Source organism: Drosophila teissieri, chromosome 2R, assembly GCF_016746235.2.
Source record: "Drosophila teissieri strain GT53w chromosome 2R, Prin_Dtei_1.1, whole genome shotgun sequence".
NCBI classification, from domain to species: Eukaryota; Metazoa; Arthropoda; class Insecta; order Diptera; family Drosophilidae; genus Drosophila; species Drosophila teissieri.
The window spans coordinates 17,155,098-17,169,141 of NC_053030.1; the positions used below are offsets into that span (position 1 = coordinate 17,155,098).

The window sequence follows — 14,044 nt, forward strand, 5'->3', positions numbered from 1 at the left end:
TTTTTATTTATATATTTTAATAAAATCCTTCCGTTTAACGGTGTTTAAATAGATAATTTATTGTATAATTAATAAGCAGCTTTGACTCACTACAAGCAACGTCATATACATAATGAGCATATAATTTTAACATTTAAAATCATCCAATATACTTTGGTCCCTTTCAAAGAACATCATGAATGTAACTTTTTATATAGGTTAACATACATAACTATAGATTTGATTAATTTTATGTGAACTGTTTATAAATTGTAAATTCCCTAAACAATTTGCCATGATTTATTATCAGTTGTTCCCTTATTGCACAATGCATTACTCGTATGTATACGTTGTAAAAATGATCGTTCAAGTGCCATAAAACTGCATTAAAATTGAACATAAAATTACCCAACACCAGAATTCAAATCTCGATCTCTTTGAATCTCGCTTTTCATTACATTCGTCTATCTAAAAAACGTTTTTTGCTAACAAAAGTTTTCAACAATTTTTACACAAATCAACAAGGAAAATGGCTGCAATCATTGCACTAATTAAATGAAATCAATCCTAAAAAACATAAACTAATGGACCCTGTGTTTCGTTTCGTTTCATTTTTGTTTGTTTGTATATAAGCGCCTCCAAAAATATTGTAGGGGTTTTAGTTGGTCTCGGATTTCAGTATCGTCCTCTAGTGTCCACTCTATTTGCTATTGACTAAGTTCAGGAACTCCTCACGGGTCTTGGGATCGTCTCGGAACACGCCCAGCATAGTTGAGGTAACAGTTTTGCTGTTGATTTTCTGCACGCCTCGCATCACCATGCACATGTGGCTGTATAAGAAGTAAATTATAATAGTTTAAAAAATAGATATGAATATTTTTGAAAACTTACACTCCCTCTACGACAACTGCTACTCCAGCAGGTTGCACAGCCTGTGTCACGGCCACTGCGATCTGCTTAGTCAAACGCTCCTGTACTTGCAGGCGACGCGCAAAAATTTCCACAATGCTATGGGATAGCAAATTACATGAACGGTCAGTCAGGTCACTATTCTATATTCTTAGAAGGTGTATCTTACCGTGCCAATTTGCTGAGTCCGAGAATCTTGTTGCACGGCAAGTAACCGATTGACACCTTGCCGTAGAAAGGCACCAAATGATGCTCGCACATGGAGAACATTTCAATGTCCTTGACCACGACCATTTCGTCATGATCCTCGTCGAACACGGCGCCATTAAGAACATCTTAAAACAAATAATTTTAAAAAATTATTTAATAAAAAAAAAAACAAATTTTCGTCTGACCCCGACGTGATTTGAACACGCAACCTTCCGATCTGGAGTCGGACGCGCTACCGTTGCGCCACGGAGTCGTTATTGAAATATCCGCCCAATGTCCCAGAACCACGAAGCTACTCAAATGCCTTTTCTTTGCTACTCGTGATTTATGGCGCGCGTAATTCTTGTTAGATTTATTTGCTGCATAACTGAATACTGAATGTTAAGTTCAAGCGACTGTGAGTGCTAAAGTGGTTGCTTACTGTGTGTGTGTGTGTGTTTGGGGGGAGGGGTTGACTTGACTTGACTTGACTTGATGGCTTATGGTTCTTGTGGAGTGTGAGCTTTCGCCACACTCGTTTTAAACGATGTGCTCTTGAGATTCCCCCATTCCTCGAATAGAAGCCGTACTCGCACCCGCATCCGCACCGCACACCCACTTTCCCGCTCTTAATATACAGACCGGAAAGCTTCAGTGCGTTTCCTGACCAACCAGCCAACCAGCCAAGTAGCCAAAGCAACCAAGCACCCAGTGAGCCTTCTAACAAACAATCATCATCACAAGCATCATGTGGGGGGAGCTCCCCCAACGTCGGATTGGCAAGTCACGTTGACTCGTTGACTTCTTGGGTTCTTTGAATTCGGGTTAAACACAATCCAACCCATTCTATTGCCGATGCCGAAGGCTATTCACTTTCGTTCAACGAATTTAGCTTTTAAATGGTCTGGTGTTGCTGTTACTGCTGCTGTTGATCTTAAATTTACATGCGATTTTATTTGACAAACTGTAGAACCTGATTTCTCGGGCAACCGGTTAGGTATGCTGGTAGTCATATAATTCGCAATTCTTTTTGTTTTCGTTTTGGTTTTTCAAATGACTCGCATTGATTACATGACAAGTTCAAAAGCGACTGCAAGTGGAAATGCAGGTCAACCTTAAGACTCAAAACTTCACTAGTTAATTTTCTCATATTTCATAGGATTTTGGATGGCTCGACTGGATTGTAATCCGAAACCCGAAATCGCTAATGGGTGCTCCTATGTTCATGGGCTTTATCTCTCGAGTGGTAATTACACTAATGCACTATAGCGGACCGAGGAACCCCCGTAAATGGTGGAGTACTCGAGTGATTCACCGACATGAAACTAGTTTCCCGCTCACTGGGAATACCAGGATGAGCCATTCCGATCACTGACCTGGTGCTAATTGAATGCCCCAAATGAGACGTGCTTACCCTCGAGACTCTGGTCATAGCCCTTGGTGAAGTACAGCATGGCCTTGGCCGCCCGCTCCGGTGTCTTGATCAGTCCCTGGCGATCGGGATTCTCGCCCAGGCCGCCCAAAAGGAGGCGGTACGAGCGAGCCATGTCCGGAAGGAGGGCCTCTCGCGTTGGTGGCTTGTGGTCCAGCTCCAGGTCGTGGTGGAACGTGCACTTCTCGTGGCCTGTAAATGGAAATACGAATAGAAACATGATGAGTGTCGTTATCATTCCAGATAGGGAGGCATTGCCCCCCTTCGGCGGCTGTGTGTGGCTGTCTAAGTACTATCCCCCATTCCGAGGCACATCTGTGACCTCTGAACCGAAACACGAACCCACTACTGATAGGCGTACGGTTTATGCTCACAAAGAGTTTGTCTAGCGCTCTACCTACTAGTTCATTGATTAACTGAATCGGTCGCAGCATTGCTCTAGATCCCTTCACCTGGCACTGGACCACTACCCACCACTACCTGGCGTTGTCGATGTACGCGGTGTCATTGGTGTTTTCGGTTGTGTACCATCGCTATCCGGACTGCTGCCGTTCGTCTTCAGGATGAGGCGAGGTCTCTGATTGCCGGCCACCGGGACGAGAGCAGAAGCTGGAGCCTCCTCCTCGACGGGCGTGCCCGCAATGGCAGTGGACTGCTCCGTCTGGGGCTGCGGCCTGTCCGCCAGCGAAGAGGTGCCCGAGGTGCTACTTGTTGAGCAGACGCTGTTGTTGCGACCGCGCGATAGGATGTGGGCCTGCGGGAAGTTGGTGTCGTCGATGGCATCGTTCAGCTCGCTGGCACTCATCTCGGACAGTTGGCGGGTGAAGCTCATGGCGGCGCGGTTACTCAGGTTTGTTTGCCACTCGAACGGAACTCAATTTGACTGCTGACTGGCTCGCTGGCGCTGGCACACAATCTTCGAACTTGGTCGCACTTTTTTGCTCAATATTTTCCTAGCTAGTGTCTCTCAACGCTTTTCTCAGCTGGACTTTGTCTTTGCGTGCGGGCGCTTCGGGGAGCTCTGCTCTTCTGGTGGCTGCTGTGGCCAGCGGTGGCAATAAGAACCTCTCGAGCGGAGCTTTGAGCGGCGGAAAGCTCCAGCCAACAGCCCCCACAACCACCGCCCACCGCCGGGCAAGCTCTGCTCCGAGTGGCGCTAACCGGAGATTAGATGAGCGGCACAAAGCCGAGCTGAGCGCAGGCCCACAGTTTGGCATCCAGTGGCTCTAGAACTGCACACGAACTTGTTGCGCTGCCAGGAGGCGCCGGAACTACAGCACTAGCCACGAAAATAGCGCCATCAAAAGTAAAAATGTAATTTCTGTGATAGGCAAATTTAATTGTTAAGATGCCAACGGAAATTCATAGAAATCAACAAAGTGCAGCATTCAACCTTAATATATTAAGAAATATTAGAATGGATGAGTTATTCTTTTATCCCCAAACGTGCACTTTATCCTTGGCGCCAGCTTATTTCCCAACTATTGTTTGCATATCCTTGAGTCTTGCCATCTGAACCACTCAACTTGGGGCCAGACGTCAGTGTGTAGTTTATTTCAACTTTCCAGAGAAGCAGTCGGACTCGAAACGAGCTAATCTCCCAAATTTGAACCCACCATCCACCCGTCCGCTCCTCCATCCACGTTGGAGAACCAAAGTCATGGCGCACCGCCTCCAACTCCGCAGCGATGACTTCGACGTAATCGGCGCCGTGCCGCGCGATCTGTCGGTGATTAAGAACTTCCTGAAGCGGGACTGTGCCATCAAGAAACTGATTGACATCGAGGAGGAGTTCCTGCAGGAGTGCGTATTGCGTGGCCAGGATCCCATGAAGCTAAAGGGTAAAAATGGCAGCGAGATTGTGTCACGTGGTAGCGCGCAGGGATCCAACGTAACCGAACCCAAACCGGATCCCTGTGCTAGTAAAACCCCGGAGAACACATTGGCGTCCGACTACTGTGATCCCTGTCGACGACTGAAGACGTCCGTGGTTCTCGAAGAGGTACCAGCCATGTTGTAGTTTATTATTTCTATGATTTTTACATTGCTCCAACCATTAACCATCAACTGTTAGCTTACGAAGCCGGCCATCACAAATCCGGTGTTCAACAAATCCCTGCCGCCGTACTTTGATGCAGAGAGCGTGATGGGCAAGTCGTTGCCCGTGAAGTTCCGCTTCCGGCGCAAGTTTAACAAATGCGATCAGGAGAAGGCCGGCAACCTGATGTGCACCACCACACCGAGCACCAATGTGGTTGTGCTGACCAACTGCTGCGACGTGATGGTCTGGCCCAGTCAGCGGGTGGCCCAGATGAACCGAGTGCCGGTGACCATGCTGACGGGCGAAGGCGATCTCACGGAGTACATGCTGGAGGAGGAGACCATCATGTGAGGGAATGGATGGGTGCAGCTTTCTGGCATACAACATGCAGGTCAATAAAGCATTAACCCCATTGGGCAGTGTCCTTATTCTGTGCGAGAAACCCTACATCCAACTTATTGGGCTTCCATTGAAAGTATCTGTGCCCCAGCTGGTCAGATTTGGTTATTCTCCGCATACACTCGGAATCTCATTTGTACATGCAAATTTTTCGGGGTTTATCGCGAGCAGACTGAGCACATTTCTTGTTTATGGCATGGAGTTGAAGGTTGTTCATTTTATATATATATATATGTATATGTCCTGAGAAGTGGATTTTTGTGTGTTCTAAAACCACAAGATAGTTTTCACTTAGCTCACTGATTGAAGCACATTAAAACCTCCCCCCGCTGTTTAGGGTCGAATAAATCAGTTGGGAATAGCACAGGCTGGCTTAGTTTACATAAATCTAAGACAGCTGCAGATGATCGTTAAAGATTGTGTGACGTAGTTACAGTGATACCTAGCTAGTGCTTACTTGCGCAACACTCCTGCACAAAAGATGACTTAAGAGATGGCTGGAATTGAAATCATATGGTAAAGTGCAATGCAAATCGTAGAGATGCAATGGGTTGCTTCCGGAGTGGTCGACCCGTATGCCCATGCAATGCAATTAAACCATCATTAACATTTTCCACAGGGCAGGTGTTGTCTCCGGCTCTCTGGGCCGCAATTACCCATTACGGCATCTGATCTGAATCAGGAATGCATTCCCCATTCACTGGCATGGGGATCGGGGATTCCAAACTGGCAGGGTTGCCATTGCCACGGAGAATTTTCACGGAGAATTTTTTAAGTGCCTCAATTAGCTTGGATCGCCTCGGCTCTCAGTTAGCCAGCTTGATTCAGTCTTTTTTATTGACCGCAATCGCTCAAATGTGAAGTACTGCGGCCAGGCCTATTAGTCACCATCGCCGACAGACACCAGCTCAAAACTGAGGGGCAATCGAAGAAACTGAAACTAAAGCTGAATCGAACTGAACTGAGCTGAAACTTAACTGAAACGGCAAAAGGCAAGCGGCAAGCGGCTAAGGCCCACGAATCGAAACCGTTTGGAGCGCCGTACTCGCAATTAAACACTTTTTTAACCTTCACAAAAGTAGTTCAGGTCTGTGTACCCTCCCCTCATCCAACCACCCTACGTTTTGGCCAAATCAAATCAAACCAAATCAAATACCGGATCACAAGCCAAAGGGGTTTATGTTTATGTCTTTGCCTCTGCCTCTGCCTCTGCCATTGTCTTTGGCTCATGGCCCAGAGTTCCAGTACCAGAGCTCTACACACATATGTAGCTCTCGTTGAATCTGCCGATCCAATCCAGTCCAATCCAATCCGTTCAGCCAAGTGCCAAGTGCCAAGTGCCATGTAGCGAGCAAATCTTTCAATGTCAATGTCAATAAGCCCAGTCAGTGCCAGAGCCAGTAGCTCTCATTTTATTGGCATGGACACAACAAGAGTTACTCTCGATATCCGGCACTGCGTGTGGTTTGCATATGGGACAGAATTCGTAGTTCTCGAGCCTCTGCGGTTTATGTACTCGGATTTATGCGGCCCAGCATCGCCGGAAATCGGAATCTTCGCGTTATGCGCATCTGATTGCATTTCATCGCATTTCAAGCGCTAGCCAAGTAACCTATGTGTGATGCAATATCGCAGCACGATTGCATTGCGGCGGTGTCAGCCAGTTCAAGGGGTTGTATTTCCCGGAAACTAGATCGACTTTACTGGCTACCAAGGGTTAGCTTTGAATTCTTCAGCAATACGTGCAGGAATTCGGAAGAAATGAGAAGAAAACTGAAAGACATGAATCATGTCCAAAGTATGACCACATATGTACCTTTTTGATCTACATCAGCAAACCTTAATAACTATTTTCCTATTACAAATAATTAAGTGAATCACTCAAAGTTCAAGAACTTCAAAATGGAAAGATGCTAGCCAATGCACTTGTGGAATATTAATCATATAATGGGACTTTCTCGTGGAGAGCTTGAGATAATGTTTAGAATTTAAAACACACTGCAAAAACTAAAATAAAAGTCCCTTAAATGACAGCATTCATATGCTCATATGAAAGGAACGAGTACGCATGTTCCTCCGATCAGGAAGAGTTCCCGATGCACCCCATTGTTGACGTCTTCCGGAGAACTCACCGCTTCCATTGCTGGCCAGCTCCATGTTGAGCATTTCCAGTTTCAGCTGCTGGCTGTTTTTGGAGACCGTAAGATCGGTGCCGGATGTGGCGGCGGAGGCTTCGCCCGTGGGGATCGTGGCAACGGCAACGGCATCCGCGGCACCCTCGCCATTCTGGCCACTGCCACTTTGCTCGCTGGTCTGGGGCTTCATGCTGACTTGGTGATTAGGTGGTGAATTGTTGGATTGATTAGTTGGGTTGATTAGTTGGTGGACTCTGCGAGGACACGGGCTCGGAACTGTGTGAACTATGATCTCAAGTTTTGGGGCTTGGAACGCGAATTGCGGATTTTTGTATTTGGCGCGCTCGCTCCGAATCTATCTGCCGACTAAACTGCCCGAGATTTAGTTGTAACCTTTTATTTATGTAAAATCGAAAGTTCTGCCGCGAGAGGCAGAGCGAGCGAGAGCCCCAGCCCCATAATGCTCGGCAGTTTTATCATTTTTTTCGTTAACTGTAATTGCTCTCCGGCTGGGGGGCTTTGGAGCTTTTGGCTCTCGGCTCCGGTTTAAGCTCCACAGCTAGGTGGTCCGAGGACTCCAGGAAATCGGAACACAATTTGGTTACTTGTTTGGCGGTCAAAGCATTTGGGATATATGTATATATATTTTTTTTTGGCATAACCCGTGGCAGAGCAAACATTTCCAAAATATAACAATTAAGAGAGAACAAAAAATGATAACAAGAAAACATGGGCATTAAGAAAACGTTGGCGCCTGGCTTTGGACCCCGGTGCAATAATTTCGATTTGATAACCCCGCTGCGACTGCATCGTAAACGGGTCGTTAGCAATTATAAGGCGATGATAGCGTTCGATTTGCAACAACAATTCCATTTTTCAGGCTAAATCGTGCACGCCAGAAATTTGTTCGGTCAACGCGGTTCATTTGCAGCCCGATTGCGAGCCCCTGAAATTGAATTACGGCGGGAATCTCGTCGAGAAGACGGATCATGATTTATTATGATTAACAGAACATGCCGTTCGATTGCATGCAACACACCATATATTCCCACTATCAAAGTTATTCATTTTGTATCGGTAATGTCATATGTTCACAATATGGTCGCTGCCCAATTAGCTTACCTAGCTTTTGGATGCGTTGGAAACTGAATAAATCTGCTGAATGGATGTTAACTAAAAGACTTGGTACATTTCAGAACATTTTATTTTATCTCATTATAAAATGTATGCTTTATTTTACATTTTGTGGGCTGACCCTGCTTCCTAGTGTACTTCACGATCACAATAGCAACGAGTGCAGACCACTTAGTTCTAAATTTGCAGCTTAACTAATCCGGATACAATCACAGGTATAGATACGAATACAGCTGCAAGAGCAAAACTCGCGCTGCGCTTGCGCCCTTTCGCCGCCTTGAGCGGCCAGTTAGTCATGCCCGCGAAATTATAAATAATATTAATTAGCCATTAATTGGACATTTACGTCCGATTTGCATGGCAGCCAAAAAAAATAATTTTACTTTTAAATTTTCCAGCATTGCCGATGTGATCCGCATTTAATGGCATTCAATGTCATTAGCTGACGGCTGTGCGTTTGAGTTATTCCCGGAAGGCAGTCGACAAAGAGCCGGTTGGCAGAGCACCTTCCACATCTTACAGCTCCTGCACCTCACCGCCAACGCCTTGTTTGCCCTGAGCCTGCCGCTCCAGCTTCTCCTGCTCCATGTTCTCCAGCTGGGCCAGGGTCAGCAGCGAGATGCCCAGCTGATCCTCCCGGGTGAAAGGTTGCGCCATACGTCTCAGCCAACGGCGGGCCAATTGCACGGCCTCCTCCGTGCTCAGGTTGCAGAAGCTGTCCACCAAGTGCTCTTGGATCCACTTGGGCAAACGCGACCTCTTGTCGTGGCGCGAGAAGCGCTTGTCCGCGAAGATCATGATGCCATAGTCCGTCTTGCCGCGCAGCGCACGGCCCACGCACTGTGCCGCATGTCGCATGGCATCGAAGGTCAGGAAGTCGTTCTCACGTATCTGAAACTGATCCCGCAGGTAGTCCAACCGAGCCTTCAGAATCCGCGACTGCGTGTACACGTAGGGGATGCCGAACATGAGCACCGCGCGACCATAATGATGGTCGAAATCCACACCCTCGGAGACCTTGCCACGCGCCACAGCCAACAGCACTGCTCCACGACCACAATCGCAAGCCTGCAAGTCGAAATGGGAGGATTGATTGGGGTTAGTCAACTTTACAAGCAATCTGTGTATACCCTATTCCCTAAGCGATTGAGTTCAATATCGTATTGTGAGCAAACAACATTTAAAAACCACAAAATGGGAACATCATTGCGGTAAGACTTTTACACATGCATTTTGATCATACTCTAGTTCATGAAATAGTTCTATAGTTTATATCCAAATGCTCATTGGACTTGTCGAAAATGTCGTGTGATCTAAGAAACAGTGGAAAACCCTGCGCACTAATGGAATCAACATGATCCAACCACCAAGGGCGCGGATCATAATGAGAGCGAGGCTGCTGTGTCAAGCACATTTGGTAAGAAGCCATAGCAATCCAATCGTGGTTTTTTAAGAATTGAAAGCATATATCTCACCTTAACATAGTTCATCAGGGCGTAGCTCGTCTCGGCATTGTCCTGAGTCTCAATGAATAGAAGCTTGTACCGAAGCAAGGTGTCGACGATTCCCTGATCATACCAGGAGGCCACCACCGACTCCAAGTACAAATACGAGGTGAAGAAACATACAATACCGTCGGGTACTGTCTTGGCCACCTCCACCAACAGCTGGCCATAGTTTCGGATGACTGCGGTGTCTTCTCGCGTCTCGAACTTGGAAGAAATGGTCACCTGGTCGTTACCCTTCGATACAATCTGTTTGGGACGAAGACTTAAATCATGTTTGTCCAATTGGTGGAATAAGTAATAATAAATAACTACCATAGGAAGAAGACATGGACGGGCCAGTGTCATGGTAAAGCTGCTCATGACCACTGGATCGAAATCGAGAATCTTCGGGTACATGTCCATGGGTGACAATGTACCCGAAGTGATGACCACGGTTTGGAATCTCGAAAATACCGGAGCCATGGCAATGGAAGAGTCTAGGCAACTAAAGTGCAGAATTGGATTAGAAACAGTCGGCGTTTTATCGTCGAAGGGTTCAATAATGATTGTAAAGCCCTTTGTGTAGGTGGACACCAGAGTGGCAAAGTGTGTAATCTAAAAATGGGTAATACATTAATATCGCTATGGCGATTCATCGAAATTAAAAACCCACCAAAGTTAGGGCTCCATACTCGGTCAAATCACTGATCTCAAGCGTACGCAGCAGACTGGACAATCGCTCAGCGCAGAAGCGCAGAGGTTTTCGCTCTATACAAATCTTTGTGGAAATATCCTTAAGAAAACCGGCAGGGGACTCCTGGACGACATGATGAACGCGCAGTCTTGTCTTTATATACTCAATGAATCGACGCAAAAAGCTAAGGAAATGGTCGGCGTTCCTAATGTTTCCGGGCACCACCTCGGTTAGGACATCATTTGGCAGGACCGGATTGGCCAGGATCATGTCCGTGTCGCGTTGAACACTGGCATCCTTCAGGCCCTGAACCATGCGCTGATACTCCTCGTTCAGGCGATTTGTGTCCTCTTCGCGAATGCTATTAATGAAAAACATTTATTAATCCGGACTAGCCCCATGTCCTGAACAACTTACTCCTGTACCAGTTTGGTTAGCTGGTTCAAAGCGTTCGTGCTTCGCTCCACGGTGCGTCTGTTGATCTTCACACTCATCGAATCGATGCAAACGTTGTCGATGTTGTGCGCCTCATCAAAAACTACGCAGGACTCGCGGCTCATCTCCTTCGATACCACCTGGGCAATCTTCGGATCTAACAGATAGTGGTAACTGTATACCACAATGTGAGCATGGGCAATCTGGTAAAGATTTTAAATCAAGTTTCTTGAGCGCAATGTTTTAATATCCCAATACTCACAGCATAACGAGCCAAAAAGTAGGGACACCAGTTGCGCGACCGTCCGTATTCCTTGAGATCATCGATGCTGTAAACGCCGACCGGCAATGTGGACTCCTTGCCCTCCATACTAAATCCCTCAAAGTACTGACCTGCAAGTCAGCAGTTTAAATGGTGGTTAAATGCGTATATCAAGTATCCTTACATATGGGCGTCTCGGCGTCCATCTCGTGCCGCTCACGAATGTAGCTGGCGGTAAGTCCGTAGCATTTGCCGTCCACGGCCTTGCCCTCACGCTCCTTGCTGACCTCCGGATGGATGCACATGTTCTTTCTTGAGCTGAGCACCAGACCGGTAAGTGGTGGAGGATTAGGGCAGTTGCGCTCGTAGTAAACCATTAGGTTCTGCAGCTCGGCGATGACCTTTTCGATCTCGGGGACAGTACGCGAGCAGTAGATCAGCTTGCGCACGGTCTCCGGATGCTCCACCATGTACGCCACGATCAGGGAGAGCAGGGTGGCCGTCTTACCCGTACCCGAGGGCATCTCCAACAGGCAGTGGCCCTTGGCGTCCAGACTGCGCTTAAGTTCCAGCATGTAGGCATACTGTTCCGGGTAGATGTACTCGTACGGAAAGTACACCAGCAGGCCGTCCACGCTGAGCCTGTGGATTGGATTGTTAGTGAAGTACTTCCATTCATCCCGTCCTGCCACTTACTTCATTTTTCGCCTATTTCGGGAAAATCTGCAATCCTTTTTGTTTCAAAACAAGCGTGACCGGTCGACCAGACCGCTAGAATTTACCGGTCTCTCAAAAATATACTAAAATATACCACTGAATATACACTGGTCTACAAACAATATACTTCATGTTATGCTAACAGTCCAGGCCCTGTTTATAGCAGTTCCATTACCTTTATTACAAATCAATCTTAATTATGGGAGTATACCATGCTATAATGCTATGCATTTTAAAAGTGAAAAATCGATTACAGTAAGCCATATTTTCGAAATTTTGTCGAACAGTGTAATAATGTTTTCAGTCTTTTCTCTGAAGCCCTTTGGTATCTTTAAACGGTCGAGCGAGGGTCACATTAATATTAAACCCTGTAATTTTGACCAAAGTTTAGTTACTTCAATTTATTTATTTATCTAAACACCACATCCTTTAAAACCATGGACGACTTGAATCCGCTGGCGGGCACGGCTCATCTCCTGGAAGAGGTTGACAGTGAGTAAATCCATTTATGAGAAAGCGCAGTAGCTATATTCCGGCTCATTGCAGAGAAACTGATGGTCCTATTGAGAGACGGTCGGACCCTGATTGGATACCTGCGATCCGTGGACCAGTTCGCCAACCTGGTGCTGCAGCGCACCATCGAGCGAATACATGTGGGCAACGAGTACGGCGACATTCCCCGCGGAGTCTTCATTATTCGCGGCGAGAATGTGGTGCTGCTGGGTGAAATTGTAAGCTAAACTCGATTCTTTAACATGACTGATTAAGACCCTCTAAATATGTATAATAGGACCGTGAGAAGGAGCAGAAACTGCCACTCAAAGAGATATCCGTCGACGAAATCCTGGACGCACAGCGTAGGGAACAGGAGCAGCGGCAGGAGAAACACCGCCTGGTATCCAAGGCACTAAAGGAACGAGGCCTGGCCGTAGATGCCAACATAATCAACGAGGACTTTTGCTAAGACTCCATCTCTGCCTAAGCACATAGTTAGATTAAGCTCAAAAGATTTTCGTCACTTTGTATATTTGTACTGCATTAAAAAACTATGTTAAAACCTATGTACACATATTGTATGTAACCTGCTTAGCCCGATCCGCCCGCACCCGACCCCGTTCCGCTCTCCTCGAGCAGTATGTACTTCTCCAGAATCTGGTACATCTCCACCTTGGCCTTGATCTTGTGCACGCGCGACAGTTGACGCAAGTAGGCGGCGATTGATTTGCAAAAGAAGTCGTCCTCCGTTTCGGAGGTTTTTTGAGGGATGACGGCCGGCGGATTGGTTAATTCTGGGGCGGAATGCTCTCGCTCCTGATTCACATTGGGCGGCATACAGACCAAGTAGTTCAGATCCGCCTGGCTAGACTCCACAGGTTCGGGTGCGGATGTCACCTTTGGAACAGCGGATTCCGGATGAATTGTGACCACTTTGACCTTCTCCTCGCACTCTGTATCGCCCAGAAACTCGTCGTAGCTTTCCTGTTCGGGCTCCTGGCCATCGTCCGCCTCCACGAGGACCGAATACGTCTCGGACTGCGTGGTATGAGACTCCAGCTTGGCATCGTATTCGTGTTGCTCCTCGCCCTCGTCGTAAGCGTGCGAACCATGCTCCTCGATCAAGGTGTCTGTGTCCAGGGGCAGGCGGATGCGACGCCGACGCTGTAACTCAACCTTCATCCACCCGGTTGGCTTCTGTTCCCGATCACGTTCGCGTCCTCGGCGCTCGCGCCTCTTGCGCACAAATTCTCGTAAGAAATCCATCTTCCGAAAGAAGTCATTGTGGCCAAATTCGCCAGACGGATGCAGGCGCTTCTGCTTGAGCTCCCGCGAGTAGCGATCCCGCAGACACGTCCACCGTCGTCGAGCGTCTGAAATGGAGATGTTTAGCAAATCCGCCACTTTAGCCCAGTCCTCCTCCTTGCGCTGCGACAGCCGGAAGGAGGGCAGCTGGGGATCGTACAGCGACGGCGTATCGCGGATGGTTTGTATTAGGAGGATATCCGAATCGTCCAGAGGACGGTGGTTTGAGCTCATTTTATTTTGTTTAATATATATATTTTTATTATTCCACCAGTGTTGCCATATGGCTTGTTATCGACGCAATGCGAAAAAGATCGACATCGCCGATACCGATTATTTCTAAATGGTAGTTAATTTTTAAATATTTGGTTTAATTTAAGTTATCATAATTTTATTGGCTCAACCATACATTTATTTTTTAAATTTAATTT

At 47.0% G+C, this 14,044-nt stretch overlaps 5 protein-coding genes and 1 non-coding gene across 10 annotated transcripts; 2 read left to right on the top strand and 4 right to left on the bottom strand.

Annotated features, from left to right (window-relative positions):
• Positions 1-33: 33 nt before the first annotated feature.
• LOC122612496 (GTP cyclohydrolase 1) lies at positions 34-7,398 on the bottom strand. Of its 5 annotated transcripts, none has more exons than XM_043786169.1 (5): positions 7,082-7,398; positions 2,492-2,701; positions 1,058-1,223; positions 871-987; positions 34-809 (listed from the first exon to the last, which is right to left on the bottom strand). In XM_043786169.1, exons 1-5 carry the CDS (start codon positions 7,272-7,274, stop codon positions 680-682), a joined length of 816 nt encoding a protein of 271 aa, XP_043642104.1. In that variant the 5' UTR covers positions 7,275-7,398; the 3' UTR covers positions 34-679. The 5 variants fall into 5 exon arrangements, with proteins under 5 accessions (XP_043642104.1, XP_043642103.1, XP_043642102.1 ...); XM_043786168.1 differs by lacking the exon at positions 7,082-7,398 and adding an exon at positions 3,038-3,527; XM_043786167.1 differs by lacking the exon at positions 7,082-7,398 and adding an exon at positions 2,990-3,527.
• Trnaw-cca lies at positions 1,280-1,351 on the bottom strand. The gene has a single exon. It is a non-coding gene; the product is annotated as a tRNA-Trp (tRNA).
• Positions 4,058-4,962, top strand: LOC122612497. The gene is made up of 2 exons (XM_043786170.1): positions 4,058-4,511; positions 4,584-4,962. Exons 1-2 carry the CDS (start codon positions 4,170-4,172, stop codon positions 4,899-4,901), a joined length of 660 nt encoding a protein of 219 aa, XP_043642105.1. The 5' UTR covers positions 4,058-4,169; the 3' UTR covers positions 4,902-4,962.
• A 922-nt stretch (positions 7,399-8,320) lies between the features above and the next one.
• On the bottom strand, positions 8,321-11,903 carry LOC122613202 (general transcription and DNA repair factor IIH helicase subunit XPD). Its single transcript, XM_043787262.1, has 8 exons — positions 11,793-11,903; positions 11,281-11,738; positions 11,097-11,227; positions 10,817-11,037; positions 10,379-10,760; positions 10,039-10,320; positions 9,694-9,972; positions 8,321-9,286 (listed from the first exon to the last, which is right to left on the bottom strand). The coding sequence occupies exons 1-8, from the start codon at positions 11,795-11,797 to the stop codon at positions 8,735-8,737; spliced, it is 2,310 nt and encodes a 769-aa protein (XP_043643197.1). The 5' UTR covers positions 11,798-11,903; the 3' UTR covers positions 8,321-8,734.
• Positions 11,904-12,144: 241 nt separating this feature from the next.
• LOC122613543 (U6 snRNA-associated Sm-like protein LSm1) lies at positions 12,145-12,874 on the top strand. Its single transcript, XM_043787758.1, has 3 exons — positions 12,145-12,305; positions 12,360-12,544; positions 12,604-12,874. The coding sequence occupies exons 1-3, from the start codon at positions 12,251-12,253 to the stop codon at positions 12,775-12,777; spliced, it is 414 nt and encodes a 137-aa protein (XP_043643693.1). The 5' UTR covers positions 12,145-12,250; the 3' UTR covers positions 12,778-12,874.
• LOC122613542 lies at positions 12,823-13,931 on the bottom strand. The gene has a single exon (XM_043787757.1). It carries the CDS (start codon positions 13,845-13,847, stop codon positions 12,900-12,902), a length of 948 nt encoding a protein of 315 aa, XP_043643692.1. The 5' UTR covers positions 13,848-13,931; the 3' UTR covers positions 12,823-12,899.
• Positions 13,932-14,044: the final 113 nt, after the last annotated feature.